The 15,767-nt window shown below is 34.4% G+C and overlaps 1 protein-coding gene across 3 annotated transcripts in view; it reads right to left on the bottom strand.

Annotated features, from left to right (window-relative positions):
• Positions 1-15,767, bottom strand: part of SDCCAG8 (SHH signaling and ciliogenesis regulator SDCCAG8) — a 99,917-nt gene that overhangs the window by 63,512 nt on the left and 20,638 nt on the right. For all 3 annotated transcript variants that reach the window (XM_052695703.1, XM_052695693.1, XM_052695687.1), the window contains exons 11-12: positions 14,445-14,579; positions 10,666-10,782 (exon numbers count right to left, since the gene is read on the bottom strand). In XM_052695703.1, coding sequence (XP_052551663.1) covers positions 10,666-10,782; positions 14,445-14,579 — 252 coding nt within the window. The remainder of the gene's footprint in view (positions 1-10,665; positions 10,783-14,444; positions 14,580-15,767) is intronic.

The raw sequence follows: 15,767 nt of genomic DNA, 5'->3' as shown, positions 1-15,767 counted from the left end.
CTATCTTACATAAACTCCCTACATAAATATTAATTCACTGTTGGAGCTAGGGAGAACTTGCATATTTTTAAGTCATCTAAATTGTGAAAGGACATTTGCAGTACAGAATAAAATTGTTCATGTAAGGAGTCAGTGCTGAATAGCTATTATACTTCAATACCATAACTTATTTTGTCATAGATTTCTCATGTAGACAAGCCTTAGTATCTTCTTCAGTTAATTAAATTATTCATTCAAACAACTACAAGAACAAATTAATGTAATTCGGTGCCAATATTTGCACTTGAAGCATCTTTGTAATAATGTTGTCTCTGTTCCTCTTGTGAAAATGTTAACTCAAATCTCTTCCAGTATGTTATGATGTTGCAGATAAACACAATTTCTCCATCCAGGAATAGGTTTCATGATGTTCTTTTTACCAGTCAACAAAGGTTCATGAAGTATGTCTTTTCCAATCTTGGTATTCTGTGATTCTGTGATGCTTTGATTAGAATTTGAATGTCACCTGTATGATATAGGATACCTCCCAAACTAAATCAGTAATTTCAATTTTGAATACAAAGTGAGTGAAAATATTTGCAAGATCGTTAGTCTTCTTCTCCTTCAAAGACTGTAACAACTCATTACACCATTAAGATTTGCTTTAAAAATTTCTTTCAAAAAAAAAAAAAAACCAAAAAAACCACAATAATATGAATTAGTTGAAAAGAATCAATTAAGTACATTTGAGAAAGAATGACCACATTTGTGAACATCAGTACACTTCACCGCCACTCCAACAGGGAAAAGCCTCAGTAGACAGAAGGGCTTTTCACCACTCCCTCGAGTTAAATGACCTCACTCAGCTTTTGACAGAGACCTACAGAAGAAAGCAACTTCAGAGCAGAATAACCCCTGGTGAAAATGTTCTATCAGCCAGACGTTGAACCTTCAGTTCTCAACCCTAAAATTTGTCCACAGCTTTCAGCTGTCATGGATATGCATTCATACTCAAAGAAATGAATTCTCAATCAACAATCCTTAACAGGATCTTTAAGGACTCAAAGGGAGATTATGACTTCCATAAGAAGTAACAGGGAAGCAAACACAGGTTTTCAAGACCAATTTTACTTCCACTCCTTTCATTAATAACTACAACATTCCAAATCAGATGCTTCTTTCCACACACATACAGGGACATATACATGTGTTTGTGTGTATGTACACACAAATATATTTTAAATACCAGCATTTAGATGTCATCACAATGCAAGTGAAGAGAGGAACAGGAATTCTAACCTGCAAGTGGCCACAGCAGAACTAGCAGACAATCTCAGAAGAAAAGGACAGGAGGAAACTACTGTCACCCAAGAGGATGTGCTAACAAGCAAGTCACAAATCAGAGGTGTCTGACCCAGGCATACATTAACTAAATAATTCTTAAGAAACAGTTATTAAAAACAACTTGGTAGAAGCCAAGCATTATTATGTGAAAACTCACAGCCCAGTTCCTGATGCTAGATGTTTCTCCAGTTTAGGAACTCAGACAATGGCTTGAAAAACACAAAGCCTCTGAACCCGAGATCTCTTCATACATCAATAAAAACAAAACTTTCCCTCTCCCGCAAATAATGTCAGACTCAAAAATGCATAACTCCATATAGAAATATCACAAGTCAAGTTCATCACAATGTAATCAGAATTCAAAACACAGAAAAACTCCATAATCAATGAGTTTTCTTCACTGTACCTCCTAGGAACCTTTCCAAAACTAGTCAGATACAGGCTAGTTTTTGTGTTACTTTTAGTACTTATTTTTTCTACTGGCAAGCTGCAAGCAGTTCTGTAGCTGCTATCCAGGCCTTAGCATAACTGTAGGGAGAAGCAGGACCAAACCACCGACTGAAGTATTTTAGTGACAACTCCACTTCTCATGCAGCATTAATTTGATCCCTCAGAGCCTATCACTTACAATGCAGCTTTTTACATGATCAGATAGTATTTCTTCAAAATAGTTAACTTTTGAATGTACGTGAGAGACAAGAGATGGAGTACAGAATTGAGAAGAGACAGATGACAATCTTGAGTATAAGAAAATCTGAAACAGATTTTCAGTATAACAAGAAACAGAATTATCATAACGTATACGTACAACAAGACTACATTAAGCTTGGAACATTGCAGCAGGCAACTTCTGGTGCCTAACTCCCCAACTTTAATAATCTTATTACTTTTGCACATAATTTTAAAAGTATTATTTGATCTGTTTTGCACTGCCTAAACTTTTAGAAGTATGATAAAGGCACTCTGCCATTGAAAGATGGCAGCCTGAACCTCAGCAAGAGAAACAACAGTAGTAAGTAGTAAGAGGAGCACATTAACACCACTCTGCATCCCTCTCCAATTCAGTTGAAAGAAGGAAGTTTTATTTAACAATAATTAACACACTGATGAAATAACACCACAGTAAAAATTTTTACACATACCCATATATATATTTTTTCAGTATCTGAGCTATTTTATGTTTGCAGCATGTAGTACTTTCTTGAAACAGTTGGAATTCTAAGCATTCCTCTTCTCATTCATTAGTTCATGAGGTGTTTACAAACTGTCTTCTGATTTTCACAATGCATTTTAGGATAGCACTGGAGATGCTCTTTCAGTGACATTAATACATCTTACTAAAAAGGCAATAAAGGAGAATTTCTCAAACACTGGATAAATCTTCGTATATTCTCCCCATTAATAATCTGAAATTATCTGCACCTATGAATACTCATGTATTTGTAAAAACGTATTTTTTAATTAACTAGACATCTCTTTAACTCCACAGAGTGATAAAATTAAATAATGAAGTAATTTGATTGAAAACAAGCCAAATTGAAGATTTAAATAATTGCTTAATTCTTTTCGTACTGATGCTGATTCTATTGTATGCAGAAAAATGGAACTTAAAATTCTAAACCAGCAGATGTTTTTCCACAGAATTTTAAATAGCAGCAAAGCTGACACAAAAGACAAATGCTGTTTTTTATATTAAATAAATGAGAATGATTAAACTGTGGTAAAAACTCATGCTCTATTAAAATGTAAAAACAACTTGAGAAGCCTTTTAGCAAATAAAAAATATATTAAAACCAAGTGAGCTAATAATTGATTTATGACATTCACTGTTATGCCAGTATTCTTACGTACCAGGTATGAAATCACACAGTATAACCTAAAAAAAAAAAATCAATTCTGCACTAACTATGCCATAGCACAAATTCTGCAGCACTGTAATTTTGGAGGGAAAGATATTTCCACAAATTTGCAGTACTTTCTTTTCTTTGTTTCCTATTTCACTCCCTTCATTTTAACACATTAAAAGACATAAAATAGAACCAAGAAATAGAAGAATGAAGACACAGTAACAGAAAGTGAAATATAAATACTATGGTTGTCAGCATTTGCACCAAAAGGCAATCAACAACCACAAAATCAAATATGTTTCAAATTAATATATAGTAAAACTTTACAGGCCCTGAAGCTCCCATGTTCTGTTTCACTTACTAAAACAGCTTTTCAACACAATGAAATTAGCGTATAGGAGTAAGGCTAAAATTAAGCTCCTTTTAAGAGGTACCATCAGTATTGTAATTCAAGTGCACTTAACCATTCTATATGACAGCAACAAGGAATTTCTGCATTGTTTAGAACTTATCTCAACCAATGTTGCCTTCTTTACTTATTTATATACAAATTAATCAAAAACAGAATTATCTCACACAGTTTCTTTTTCTCTTTTTTAAGTTACAAGAAAGAGCAAACTTTTTGCAGCAAGATTCCAAGGTATTTTACTTGGAGAAAACTAGCAGCCCATATTCAGCAGGGGTCACTTGCAGTCATTTCTATCCTAATCTTGATATCAATCAAGCAAAACTACGTTCTGATCAGTCCCTAAACCTCAGACCTCCCAGGCATGGCCATCTGACACAGCATATTGCACCTGAAGAGCTATCCAACTTCATAACGTGACTTAGGGCCATCACAAGGTTAACCTCCACTAGGTCCCAACACTGTTTTTCTCCCTTTTGAATCCTATGTGAATTACTGCTGTTTCCTATTTAAATCTGCTTTAGAATACAATGTAGTTTTGAAAACTAAATCTGGTTTTAAAGGAGAAAATTCCTTTCTGGAAGTATATTTGAGATTAAAAGCCTGTGACAGTGTACCAATGAATTACAATAAATACATGAGCAAGGCTTAAAAGAGTCCACAAAGATCACCTCTTTAAACTAGAGTCAATTCTCTACAAACACAGAACAATCCAAATTTCCACAAATCATTTAGTCCAAAACATAAATCTCAAGTTAGGAATGAAATTGAGGACTCACTCATGTACTGACGGTGAAAGGTGACAAACGTGAGCAGAAGCACAGAGGTATCTCCAATAAACGCACAGAGTTCCTTTTCCCCACCAGCAGTTCACAAATCTATGGACCTCCAAACACCATAGAGAAAAGCAAGGGTTTAATCTAGATAATATTAAAGACTGCAATTTGTTGGACAGATATTATTCTAGCCTTATCTAGTGGAAGTCTTGCAGTCCTCAGGTGCATGTAGTTTTGTGGCCACGTTACCACTTAAAGTGCAAAGAAACATAATGGCATCTGGCAGTAGTGTGGCACCTTTTCAACATAATAAAGGGCAAAACTTCAAGACCAGAGCCATCACCTATGCAAAAGCCAGGAGCAAACCTTCTGCTTGCAAAATGATCAAGAATTAACAGAGATGAGGGTCTGCAGCTCGCTAGAAGAGAGGCAGAGAAAGAACAGGGAATAGTATGGAGGTGGGATGATCTTAAAGACATTTTTAAATCTAATGAAAGCAAACTTTCTATTTGTAATTGTTAGTTATGTGCAGCTGGGGCAAGAAAAAAAATGAAAGACAAGATCTGTGTTGCTAAGTACATATTTATGAATATGCACGCACCATTTTTAAATTAAGCAGTACTTTAACATGTCTGTCCTTGTGCAAACTTTCAAAGAACAATATGGCCCCTGCATACTGTGGATAAATACCTTGCAAAACAGGAAGGAATAAATATCTTATACAAGGATTTTACCACATTATTTTCTTGAAAATATTTGAACCACAATGCTATTTCAGGAACAAAACTTTCAAACCCTTGGAGATCACTACTGCAACATTTTAACAGACAACGCTGCCGTAATAGAGATTATCTCAGCAGCCACCAGTAGAGATAAGAAAATGATTTTGTACCATAGGGGAACAAGGTGTATTTTTAAATGGACTGCAGCTGTGGGTGTTGAGGGTTGGTGGGGAGAAGATGGTTTGCTCACTGAAAAGAAATTGTCAGAAAAGCAGGGTACATATAAGAAACACAAATGGGAAGATTACACCTTCACTGTGGAGAAACAGGAGAGGACGAAAATAACTTCATTTATCCTTTCAAACACATCTTCCACGTGACTGATGTGGGATTATCTCTTCCTAGATAGCATTAAGAAAAGCTACACAGTGACAATAGAAAAGTGATAGTCAGGGACTTTAACATTATTTTACTTCAGAGCAGATTGTTAACACAATGACTATTGATAAAGTCACTCTTACTCTAGTCTAAGAAGAAAAAGAATTGAGAAAACATTTCTGTAAGCATTAAGTATATGCACACGTAAACCAAAAGCTGTGCAATGCTTTTACTACTTTGAATAATGTTTAATGCACATAAATAATTTCATGTGTTAAAATGGTAACACCACTCTAGGTGATAGAGCATAGATCAAGATTACTTGGGTCATTGGCAGCTATGAGAAATAAAATTCTGATAAGTAACATGGGCTGAAAAAGCTCATCTCACTCTTTTTAGCAGGCCAGCTGCTTCAGAGAAGCAGACCAGTAAAGTAAAATAATAATAAAACAAATCTACTACTGGGATTCCCAGCCTCAGGTATTTTTCTCACAAAAACAGGACTAAGAGTGTATAATGAAGGGTGATCTCAGTGATCCTTGTGGAATGAATGGTTGACATACGAAAGCAACACTATAGCACAGCAAGAACAGCAGATATTTCATAACTTTAATTAGACACTTCCTTTGTAAAATGCAGTCGAGTTCCAGATCAACATTTTTACTCGAAAAATCATGAGTTGAGCTACTAAACCCAGTTACGAAAATATTTTCCTCCTGTAAATTTGTAAGCAAGCCATAAAGAAGTAACATTTTACTCCCTTCTCCTTTACCTATTTTGAGATTAGGACTTGGAATATTAAAAAAAACAAAAAGAAGGATTTATGAGAAGGCTTTTAGTTACGGTAGAAGGTTATCACACATTCTTTCTTAAGGCTTTCTTGTCCAATAGCAATTTTGTGGGTTTTTCTTACTCTCAAGACCATTGTTTTCAAACAAAAAAAAAATCTAACCTTAAGAATTTCAAGGTGTCTGTAATATTTTCATTCTTTTCCTCCCTGCCAAACAGCATTCGAATACACTTACTAACTCAAGAGAATTCCTTTTAAAAAAAAGAACTTTCTGAGAATCTTTTAACTAATCTTTTAACTAATGGAGTCAGTATAAAAATGAGCAATCTTGTAACAGCTCTAAATTCTGACACACAATTCTAATCCATCCTCACCAGAGTACTAAGCCTTGCAATCCTATTGGGTTTCAAAACATCTGGTGATATTGTGAACGTCCCAGCCCGTGACAAACTTCATCTTTTGAAGCATGGCTCATATCTATTCATAAGATGACATCTGAGGGAAGCAGTGTCTTCAGGAGGTTGTATTTTGTCTTGTATTGGACACACTTCACGCGTTTCCAGAATATATACCCAAATTCTTGGCCTGTTTTATTTTTGATGAAGACAGTCAGTAATCTCTTCATTTATAATGTCTAAATTAGGTTACTATAAATCATGGATTTATGACAAATGAGATAAACATTCCCAAAATACCTTTTGGCAAAATGCTTTTGGACTGCAATTTTGCCAGATTTTTATTTGTCTGCAAAATTGTCATTCATTCTATAGTGTATGGAGACATCATTTAGGTTCTGTCATACAACAGAAAAATTTTCTTATGTATAACTCTTTCCACATGTATAGGTTGCACATATTAGTGACTCCATCATCTTTTATTTGGGCTCAGAAACTTACATACCACAGCTCGTAAAAAATCTTGGGTTTTTCTGGTGTAATATTTCTGGAGGTTTTTGTTCTTTCACCTACAAGGCATGAAAGAGAATTCTGCTATCCTCAGCTTCAAATTACATTTGAATTTTAAATACAGTACTGAAAGGTTGTTCTCCTGTTGTTTTTGTAGGTTAAGCTTAAAGGCTAAGATTTATTCCTACATAAAATGTTTTCGTCATTTTAAAAGAAAATTTTTAAAGAAAATTTACAGGACTGATTTTCTGTAGTCGCGTTTAACATATTCCAGTGCTTTATTACAAGAAGACCAGTTGTGAAACACTCCTGAACTCTGACAGAGATCCCCAAATTAGCTGGGATTACATAAACCAAGACTACAAACTGTTTTCTGAAGCTTGCAAGATTTTCTAAACCAAATAAAAATGACTTATAAAGAGACAGGAAGCAATTAACAGTAGACTTTTTTTTTTTTTTTGCAGAGCAGAAAAGAATAAGTGATGCTAATCTGAGGAAACAATGACTTCAAATTTTCAGAAAAATGATTTCTACAACAAATGCATAAATCAGCCCATGCAGTGCTTCTAAATTCACAGAAAAAGTATCATAAAAGTGAAGACCTACTGTATCAAACATGCCACAATTTTTTCTTCTGATAACAGCTATTTAGGTTAGGGCGTGACTTCTTTCTGATATAGTTGTGCTACTACAACCCCTAGTGTGGACACTGTTTACTGCTGTGAAGGCAATGCACTATTTTTTTTTTTTTTTTAAAAAGCTTGTTCCTAAGAAAGTAAAGCATTAAGTATTTTATTTCATCACAGTCACAACCACAACAGGAGAGCTGAAACAGAAAAAGAGAGGGCAGTAGGTTATGCTACTTTACAATATACTGACTCAGATGAACAGATGCAGTCTTCGTGCTGAGAAACCGTGAGGTATACTTCTTCCTTGCCCCTTGCACCCTCAATCCTAGGGTTAATCACATCATGATGGATGATTTTACAAAATAGTTATTCAATTTAAAAGGTTGCATTGCTCTTCGGTTCTTTATTTTTATTTTAAAATATATTCGTGTCCAAAGTCAATTACAGGTATTCCCACAAAAGCACCAATATTCTAAATTAGTCCTTACTGAGTGATACAGACAGGAAAAGAGATATTGGAAAAAAAGAGGAAAATACTATATATTACGTACATATAATTTCCTTTAACTTTCCTAAATGATACAAATTCATTTTCAAAGAATGTTTTAAATATCAGCTTTTACCAAATGTATACCTGATCATCTCAGATTGCACACACAGGAGTTTCTGACTCTTCTGACATACCTGGATAGCATTAATCCTTTTTATAAAGTCATTATATACAAACTCAGATACATCTTCAAAACTAGAACTTACCCACACAATTAACAAACAAAAGCACATCTCAAGAAACAAGGAAACTCATTCTCAGTATATCAAAATTGAATTCGAAATAACATTATTTGCTTTTAAAACAGAAAAATGCATAGCAGCACTGTTTGTACACTAGTATCTCTTAACTTTTAAAATATAAATATGTATTTGTTATGAACAGATGGTGGCCAAGAAAGTATCAACTCTGTCTTAGCCAGAAGGTCAGGTCATGGCTGAGAGACCAAAGAACAATTACTGTTTGCAATTTAGTGCCATGTAAGATAAAACATCTTAGGTTCACCTTTAAATACACTAAGTGTGATTAAGCTGTTTTCATTTTACTTATATGAAACAATTTGCAGTGACAATGTTTGTAAAGCTATGCTTTAAAACAAGAAGAAAAAAAAAAAAGGAATAAAACACAACTTTTAACACATTAAATAATATTAAGACCTATACAGAACTTTCTTGATTACTAGAGCCTCACCAATGAAATAGCTAACAGACACTGAGCCTCAGTATTTAAAAAAAATAAGTTTGTTTTCCATTGTTTTTTTTCCTACTTTTCTTTTACAAAGGAACCAACTATGGTATTTGAACAATATAGTTATTTACATAATTACTGAATTACTCTAATCTCTACTGGTAGGGATTCTCCCTCCATCACCTTACTGTAATTATATCAAATTACCACGTTTTAGTATACTCATTCCCACAATGAATAAAATACTATTATGTCAATACATGAGATTAGAATGTGTTGTTCAATTCTGCAATTTGTTCAAAAGGCAATCCTGAAGCAAGTCACAGAACAGGATTTAAAATCCAAGTTGCTTCTTCAGATATCCTATTAAACACATCCTGTTTTATTTGTATGCCAAGATTATGCCAACTCTCTTATCTGTGATATCTGTCAAGGCACAGACGACAAGCCTGCTTTTTGTTTTTCAAAGTGTCCTCAGGCCTAAGGGATGCAGGAGGATAGAAAAAAAAAAAAAAAAAAAAAAAAAAAACACACAGAAAAAACAAGCCTGAAAACAAAAGGCTTTGGAAGGCCCCTGCTCTTCTGAGCTATATGATTTTTCAATACATATTAATGAGTTATTTTACCTAATTAAGCTTTTTTTTATGTATCTTTTTTTTTACTATAATTTGAATCAATAACCTTTCCAGTCCAAACTTGTACTTAAGTTAATAAACTTATTGTCTACATGTACATTTTGGGCAACTGGTAAATAAAATTTAATTTTAGAAATACTGCATTTTTTTCCACGTACGTTCTTACACAGGGGCTGATTTGCTCACTTATTTACAAGTGAAAGAATGATTTAAAACTTGTTGGATAGTCTGCTCTATGCACAAAATCCATGTAAAAATTATGCTTTCATGCATCTTATGCACTCCTCTGTGTATTCAAAAGAAATTTACTCTCATGAAAAAATCACAATTTTGAAGGAATAACTGGAAGTTTGAATACCTAAAGAAAAATGGACAGAACTTCGACAAAAAGGGCACTTCAAAAGATGCAGACTACACCAGTTTAAGCTGTTTGCCAAGTATGTTGCATGTTATCCTAACAATATTCCTTACTGTAGTGGATGTTTTTTTCACCTGTAAAGCATATACTGGTTTTTGTATACAGTATAAGAGACAGTTTGTTTTTTAAACTTTTCTATGAAGCCCAGCATTCATTAGACTTGAATCTTTAAAGAAACTGGAAGACAAATGATCTTCTTTTTTCCTGGTACAGTTAGTTTATATTTAAGACTTCTTAGTGTTTTGTCAAGCTATATGTATACCTAGTTACATGTGATTTACTTGTTAGAAAAGACTGCATAAGCATATGTATACAGCATATACAATTCAAGTACATTGTATGAATTCATATGCTAAAGTAATTCTGTATGAAAGCATGGGATGAGTACTACGTAAAACTTAACAAATTAGGGCTGAAAACAAGAATAAGATAACCAAGAGGTATTTACTTAACAGTAATAGCTGGCTTGTTGCCATTAATTCAGAAACCATTTAACAGTAATAAATGACCACTATTAGAAAAATGAATCATTCCAACTTCCGAAATAACCCTATTTAGGCTTCCAATAACTGCAAAGCTACAGCAGTATCATCTCTTACCTGGTCCTTAATTTCAAGCTGCCTTATAGTTTTTGTTCTGTACTCTCTGAGCTCCTTTTCTGCCTCATCCTTCTTCATTTTGGTTTGATTCAACTGATAGCGCATTTCTCCACACACCTGTTAGATTATACAGACAACATGATCCGTAGCTTGAAGAGCCAGGATTTGCAATGAGATCTTTTGGTGCCCTCTAGAGGTCATTTAAGCGCAAGATTTTAATTTACAGAAATTTTAAGACCACATATGGTAAATGTTTTTTACATAAAAAGCAGATCTGAATTCTCTATATAGTGGTTAACTTTGAAATATGCACAGCCTTCTACATTCAATTATATTTGGATCAAGATTTTGCTAACTATAAATATTTATGTTGTAAATATATGTGCCACTAAATACTGTTAAACTACTGTCACTTTTATATTCTTCTCCCATTCTTTTTGAAATCTCAAGAAAGTCTATGTGAACAACCTAGAAGTAAAGAATCTATCATACTCCTATGTAAGGACTGTTTCTTGTCTTGCCAACTCTCTGCTGTTAAGAAAAAAACATTTAGATGTTAATACATTAATTTTCAAAGTTAGATCAGAGCACTATAGACTTGCTAAAAGTCAAAGATAAGTTACTTTAAAAATGCGTATTTCTACCATATGCACGGGCCAAAAGAAAGGGACTGAAGCAACATTTGAAAAAAAATAAAAGATCACTCCCACAATATCAACAAGTATTCTGTGCTATTGGGATGTTCACTATCTGAACCCCTCATTGCTTTTACATCTGAAAGGTTGCTTTTACATCGGAATGGTAGCTTGACTTCAGAAGTCTTGAGGGAGGCTAACCCCTCCCATGTAACTACTCTGTGACAATATTACTCTCCTATTTCTTGACTTCATGGGTTTTACTTAAATTTATCTGTTAGGAACCGAGAAGGATAGCAGAGAAGCTGTCTCCTTTTCACTTTCCCTGGCTAATTACCTCCAATTTGTGGCTATTTATTTTATCTTAATAATGAACAAAACAAAAACAAAACAAAAACAGAACAAAAAAATATGCAAGATTGCTTTCCCTCACAATCCCCAATGAGAACAGTTACTCTTAGAATTTTCTTACCAACTCACACCTGCCCTGCTTATTCTCTTCCACAAGACTTGCTTCTTAAATAGGCACATTTTTAACATGTTACTGGCCCCCTGCACTTCTTTGCAATTTCCAGTCACACATTCTACAAGACAAATTCATTTTGACCGTTCAATCGCATCTCTCTTCTCATTTCCATATTTTTTTCACTCTTAAAAAGGTACAGGGGAAGTAAGTATGCATAGTAAGTAAGTAACAACCATCAGGCACCTTATGAAAAAACCAATAACAAAAGGAACTGTGAGAAATGCTTGTGTCCAATAGTCTCAGCTCAGGCAGAATTAGCTATGAATCACAATTTATTTCACGCTTTTGCAGAAGTGAACAACCTTCAGAGTAGAGAGGTGCATCAGAGCAGAGAGTTGCAACAGTTTATATTTCTTATTTCCCAGCACAAATTTCCTCCCACTTCCCCACTGGTTGAATACTCCAGGGGTTTACAACCCATCTGACTCTCCTAATTCCCTTAGCAGTTGTCCCACCCCTGTTTACTGCATGGTGAACCGCTCCTAATTCTTTTTTAGTTTTTACCTATTATGGTATGCTGAGATAACCTCTCATAGTCAACCTTCCCTTCTGGTTCTCACTGAAATCATAGAACCAGTCTGTACCAACACATCTTCTGATGCTACTTAAAAACACAGGTCTTCTATTATGTGAGCAGGAATTTATCTTGTATCAGAGCTCCACGGCACCTCTTTAGATCTCGTTAGAGTCATAACATCTTACTATTATCCAAAACAACATTTTTTTTCCTCACAGAACTGTTCTGACATTAAGATACAGCATCACTTATGAATTAGAAGTATGAGAGGGAAAAAGGATCATTTTCTTGGAGGATAACTTGCTAATTCAGTCCTGTTGCAGATGATGGAAACTACAAAACACTATAAACAATGATATAGGTTTTTATCTGTTTTTATTTTTATTTTTATTTTTATTTTTTTTTAACATTGAAATGTGACATGCAACTGAAAAGTCCTAAGCAGCAGCTGCACAGACCGCCAATCCTGTTTTTCTAATGGCTCCATTCTTTATATTAAGAATGAACAAACTGTGACCTGTTCCTTCCTCTAAGCAAAATAAAAAACATGCAGCCATCCCTGCCTCTGGCTTCCCTGCACACAGTACACACTGAATAACACAGAAGGATCAGCAGATGGTGCTGTCCTAATAACTGATTTTCCAGCCTTCTAGTAGTTCAGAATGAAGGTTGAAAAAGAATTCCAGAGAAATCAAAATTTAGTGTTTTTATTAATAGCAAACCAAGCTTGGAAATGAATCAGATGCACAAGGGGATGCAAACATTATACAACCAATGAAAGCAGTCATGACGATGCACGCTGTCCCAGGAGCTCAACATTAGGACTTTCCTCCAGAATTTTTAGTTGAGCTCAGGAACATGAACACACTTTTCCAGTCTCTCATGACAGTGCAATGAAAACACAGCATTGCCTATTGCAAAGGAATCACCTATTCAGCTTTGCATCAATTTTAACTCAAGCAGAGACTAGGAGCACAAAATTACCTCTCTCAGGAGATTGGTTCAAATCATGCTGGTTCAAATCAGCAGGCTATAAAATCAGTCAACCCAAATCAGTACATATTTGGATGTATTGCTTCCATCCCTTACTACCCCACCCTCAAAAGTAGCACTACAGCCATCCACAAATCTGGTCCAGAAAAGCAAAACTTTCATGTATCAGAAGAGGTAAAACAGATCATTTTTACAATCTTAAAATGACCTTTATTTCTTTGAGTTGAATTTGAATTAAGTTTTCTAGTGCATTTGATGGGCTCTTTGCTGTAAATTTTCTGCATAACTTTCACCTATTTGTAGCAGAATCGGCCACTGAGGAAGACAAACAGCTGACAATCTCCCCAGTGGAAGTGGAGGCCTGAAGAACAAATTGTTCCCCAAAAATCTTGCAATTAAGTACTGGCTGTAGGGTTACCGAGCAGCCACAAACATTTCAAAAGGTCGTAACAAATTTTCATCTGCAGATTGTCTATTCTATATGAAATTAGCATCCCCTCATCTTCATGAAGTTGAATTAATTCCTACGATAAAAAAATAACTGCTGTAACAAGCTATCATTCCCCATTATAAGCTTCAGACTGCGTTTTTTTTTTTTATTTCTCATGTCATAACATTAAGGCTCTAATGGGTTGAGAATTGTGCAGTATAGAGCACCCCAAACCAATACAGACAGACCTGATTTGCATATAATTTTTTTATACTGTATGTATATAAAACAGATCTAATATATATTTTAAACAGTAATTCTTACATAGAAGAAATATTTCTTTGTAGAATGCTTATCATCAACATTAATTAGTAAAGAAGTACACTGCAAAGCATTTCTACAAGTACTTGAAAACCTGTAATTACAGGACAGGGTTGAATACTATGCATCTTATTTATACCTAATACAAATTATAATCAGAATTTGCATAGTCTGTGAAAAAGGAAGCTTAACTTTTGAATCACAAGACACAGAAGTTCTCTTCTGTAAAACTTTACATGGAATCTTCAGAAGAGTTTATGTTTGTAATCACATGCTCTTTACCAATACAGAGAAAAATGGAGAAACAAAAACTCTCATCTTCCAAGTCACAACAACGAGGTAAAGCAATGTGCCTACCTTGTTCATCTCCATTTCGTGAGATGCAAGCTGATGTTGTGATTCTTCTAACTGGTTAACCAGAGAATTCTTTTCCCTTGTAATTCTCTCTACCTGAGCCTCTAACATGGCAACATTCTCAGACATGGCCGTCACCTGCAAAATAAACAAGAACACAGCAATGATGAAATTCAACCAGCTACAGATTTAAACCCTGTAGGACTTTCTCCTTGAAAGTAACTGTAGCTATACAGACAAAATATACACCAAGAAATGCAAGAAAAGGCATAAATTAGAAATATAATAAAAATGTTAACCAAATACAACTAAATTACTTTAATAATTGGTATGTTATTTTGAACTGATTTATCATGAGGTCATGTATTTGAAACTTTCCATTAGTCAGATTAGTCTTCAGAACTTGCTAACGTGATCAAAGTGTCATAAGCACCTGGTTGCAATACTTTTGCAGCTATGGAAGAACTATTTAACACCTCCTTACCTGTACTTATACAGATTGGTTTCAACAAAACAGCATTCCCCCAACTATCTTTTGCACCAGCAAAAAGACAACTGCCACTGTAAGTATACATATTCAATTAATTCCAAGTTCAGACAGTACTTTCGCACTGAAAAATCAAAGCATAACACAAAAAGCATATAGAAGTAGTATGCTAAAATTTTAATTAATTCAGATCAAATTTTACTGAACACTGGAAAAAAAATGTAACAATAAAACAGAGACAGTGACCCTTCAGCTATTTAGCCCTGAAGCTTACTAATGTAAGTGGAAATAATGGTGTCTGACAGTTCTAGGTTAACTTACAGGAATTCAAAGCCAAACCTAGAGGATTACATATTCGTAACTATTCTTCACTTATAATATATCCACCTGAATTTTGGAACATGCTATTTCTTTCCCTCAAACAAATGACTTCTAAAAGAAAGTGATGAAATACTCACATAGCATACAGTGCATCAAGTCAACCCTTATTTCTACCATTTCATTTTCCTGAAGCATAATAGCTAGTTGAATAATACTAGACTTAAATCATACATATAGATCATAGTTTTCTAGAAAGTCACTCTGTATCTTTCTTAATTACTAAGAATGACATCATCATAGTATCAATATGCAACATTTAATGTGTATGTGGGATTTGGAAAAAAAATTGAAAAGAAAAAAGACAGGCTACAACTCCTAAGACTTCAGATCAGTTTCAGTAAAACACAGCACAGCTGCTTTTGATGAAATACAAGGTGATGTACTGACATGAAGGAATGAATTATTCTGCTGAAAAAAAAGTACAACATGCTTGTTGAATACTCTGTATTTTAGAGTGC

Source organism: Tympanuchus pallidicinctus, unplaced genomic scaffold (genome assembly GCF_026119805.1).
Source record: "Tympanuchus pallidicinctus isolate F22 unplaced genomic scaffold, pur_lepc_1.0 scaffold1, whole genome shotgun sequence".
NCBI classification, from domain to species: Eukaryota; Metazoa; Chordata; class Aves; order Galliformes; family Phasianidae; genus Tympanuchus; species Tympanuchus pallidicinctus.
This window is presented reverse-complemented; position numbering and strand designations above follow the sequence as displayed.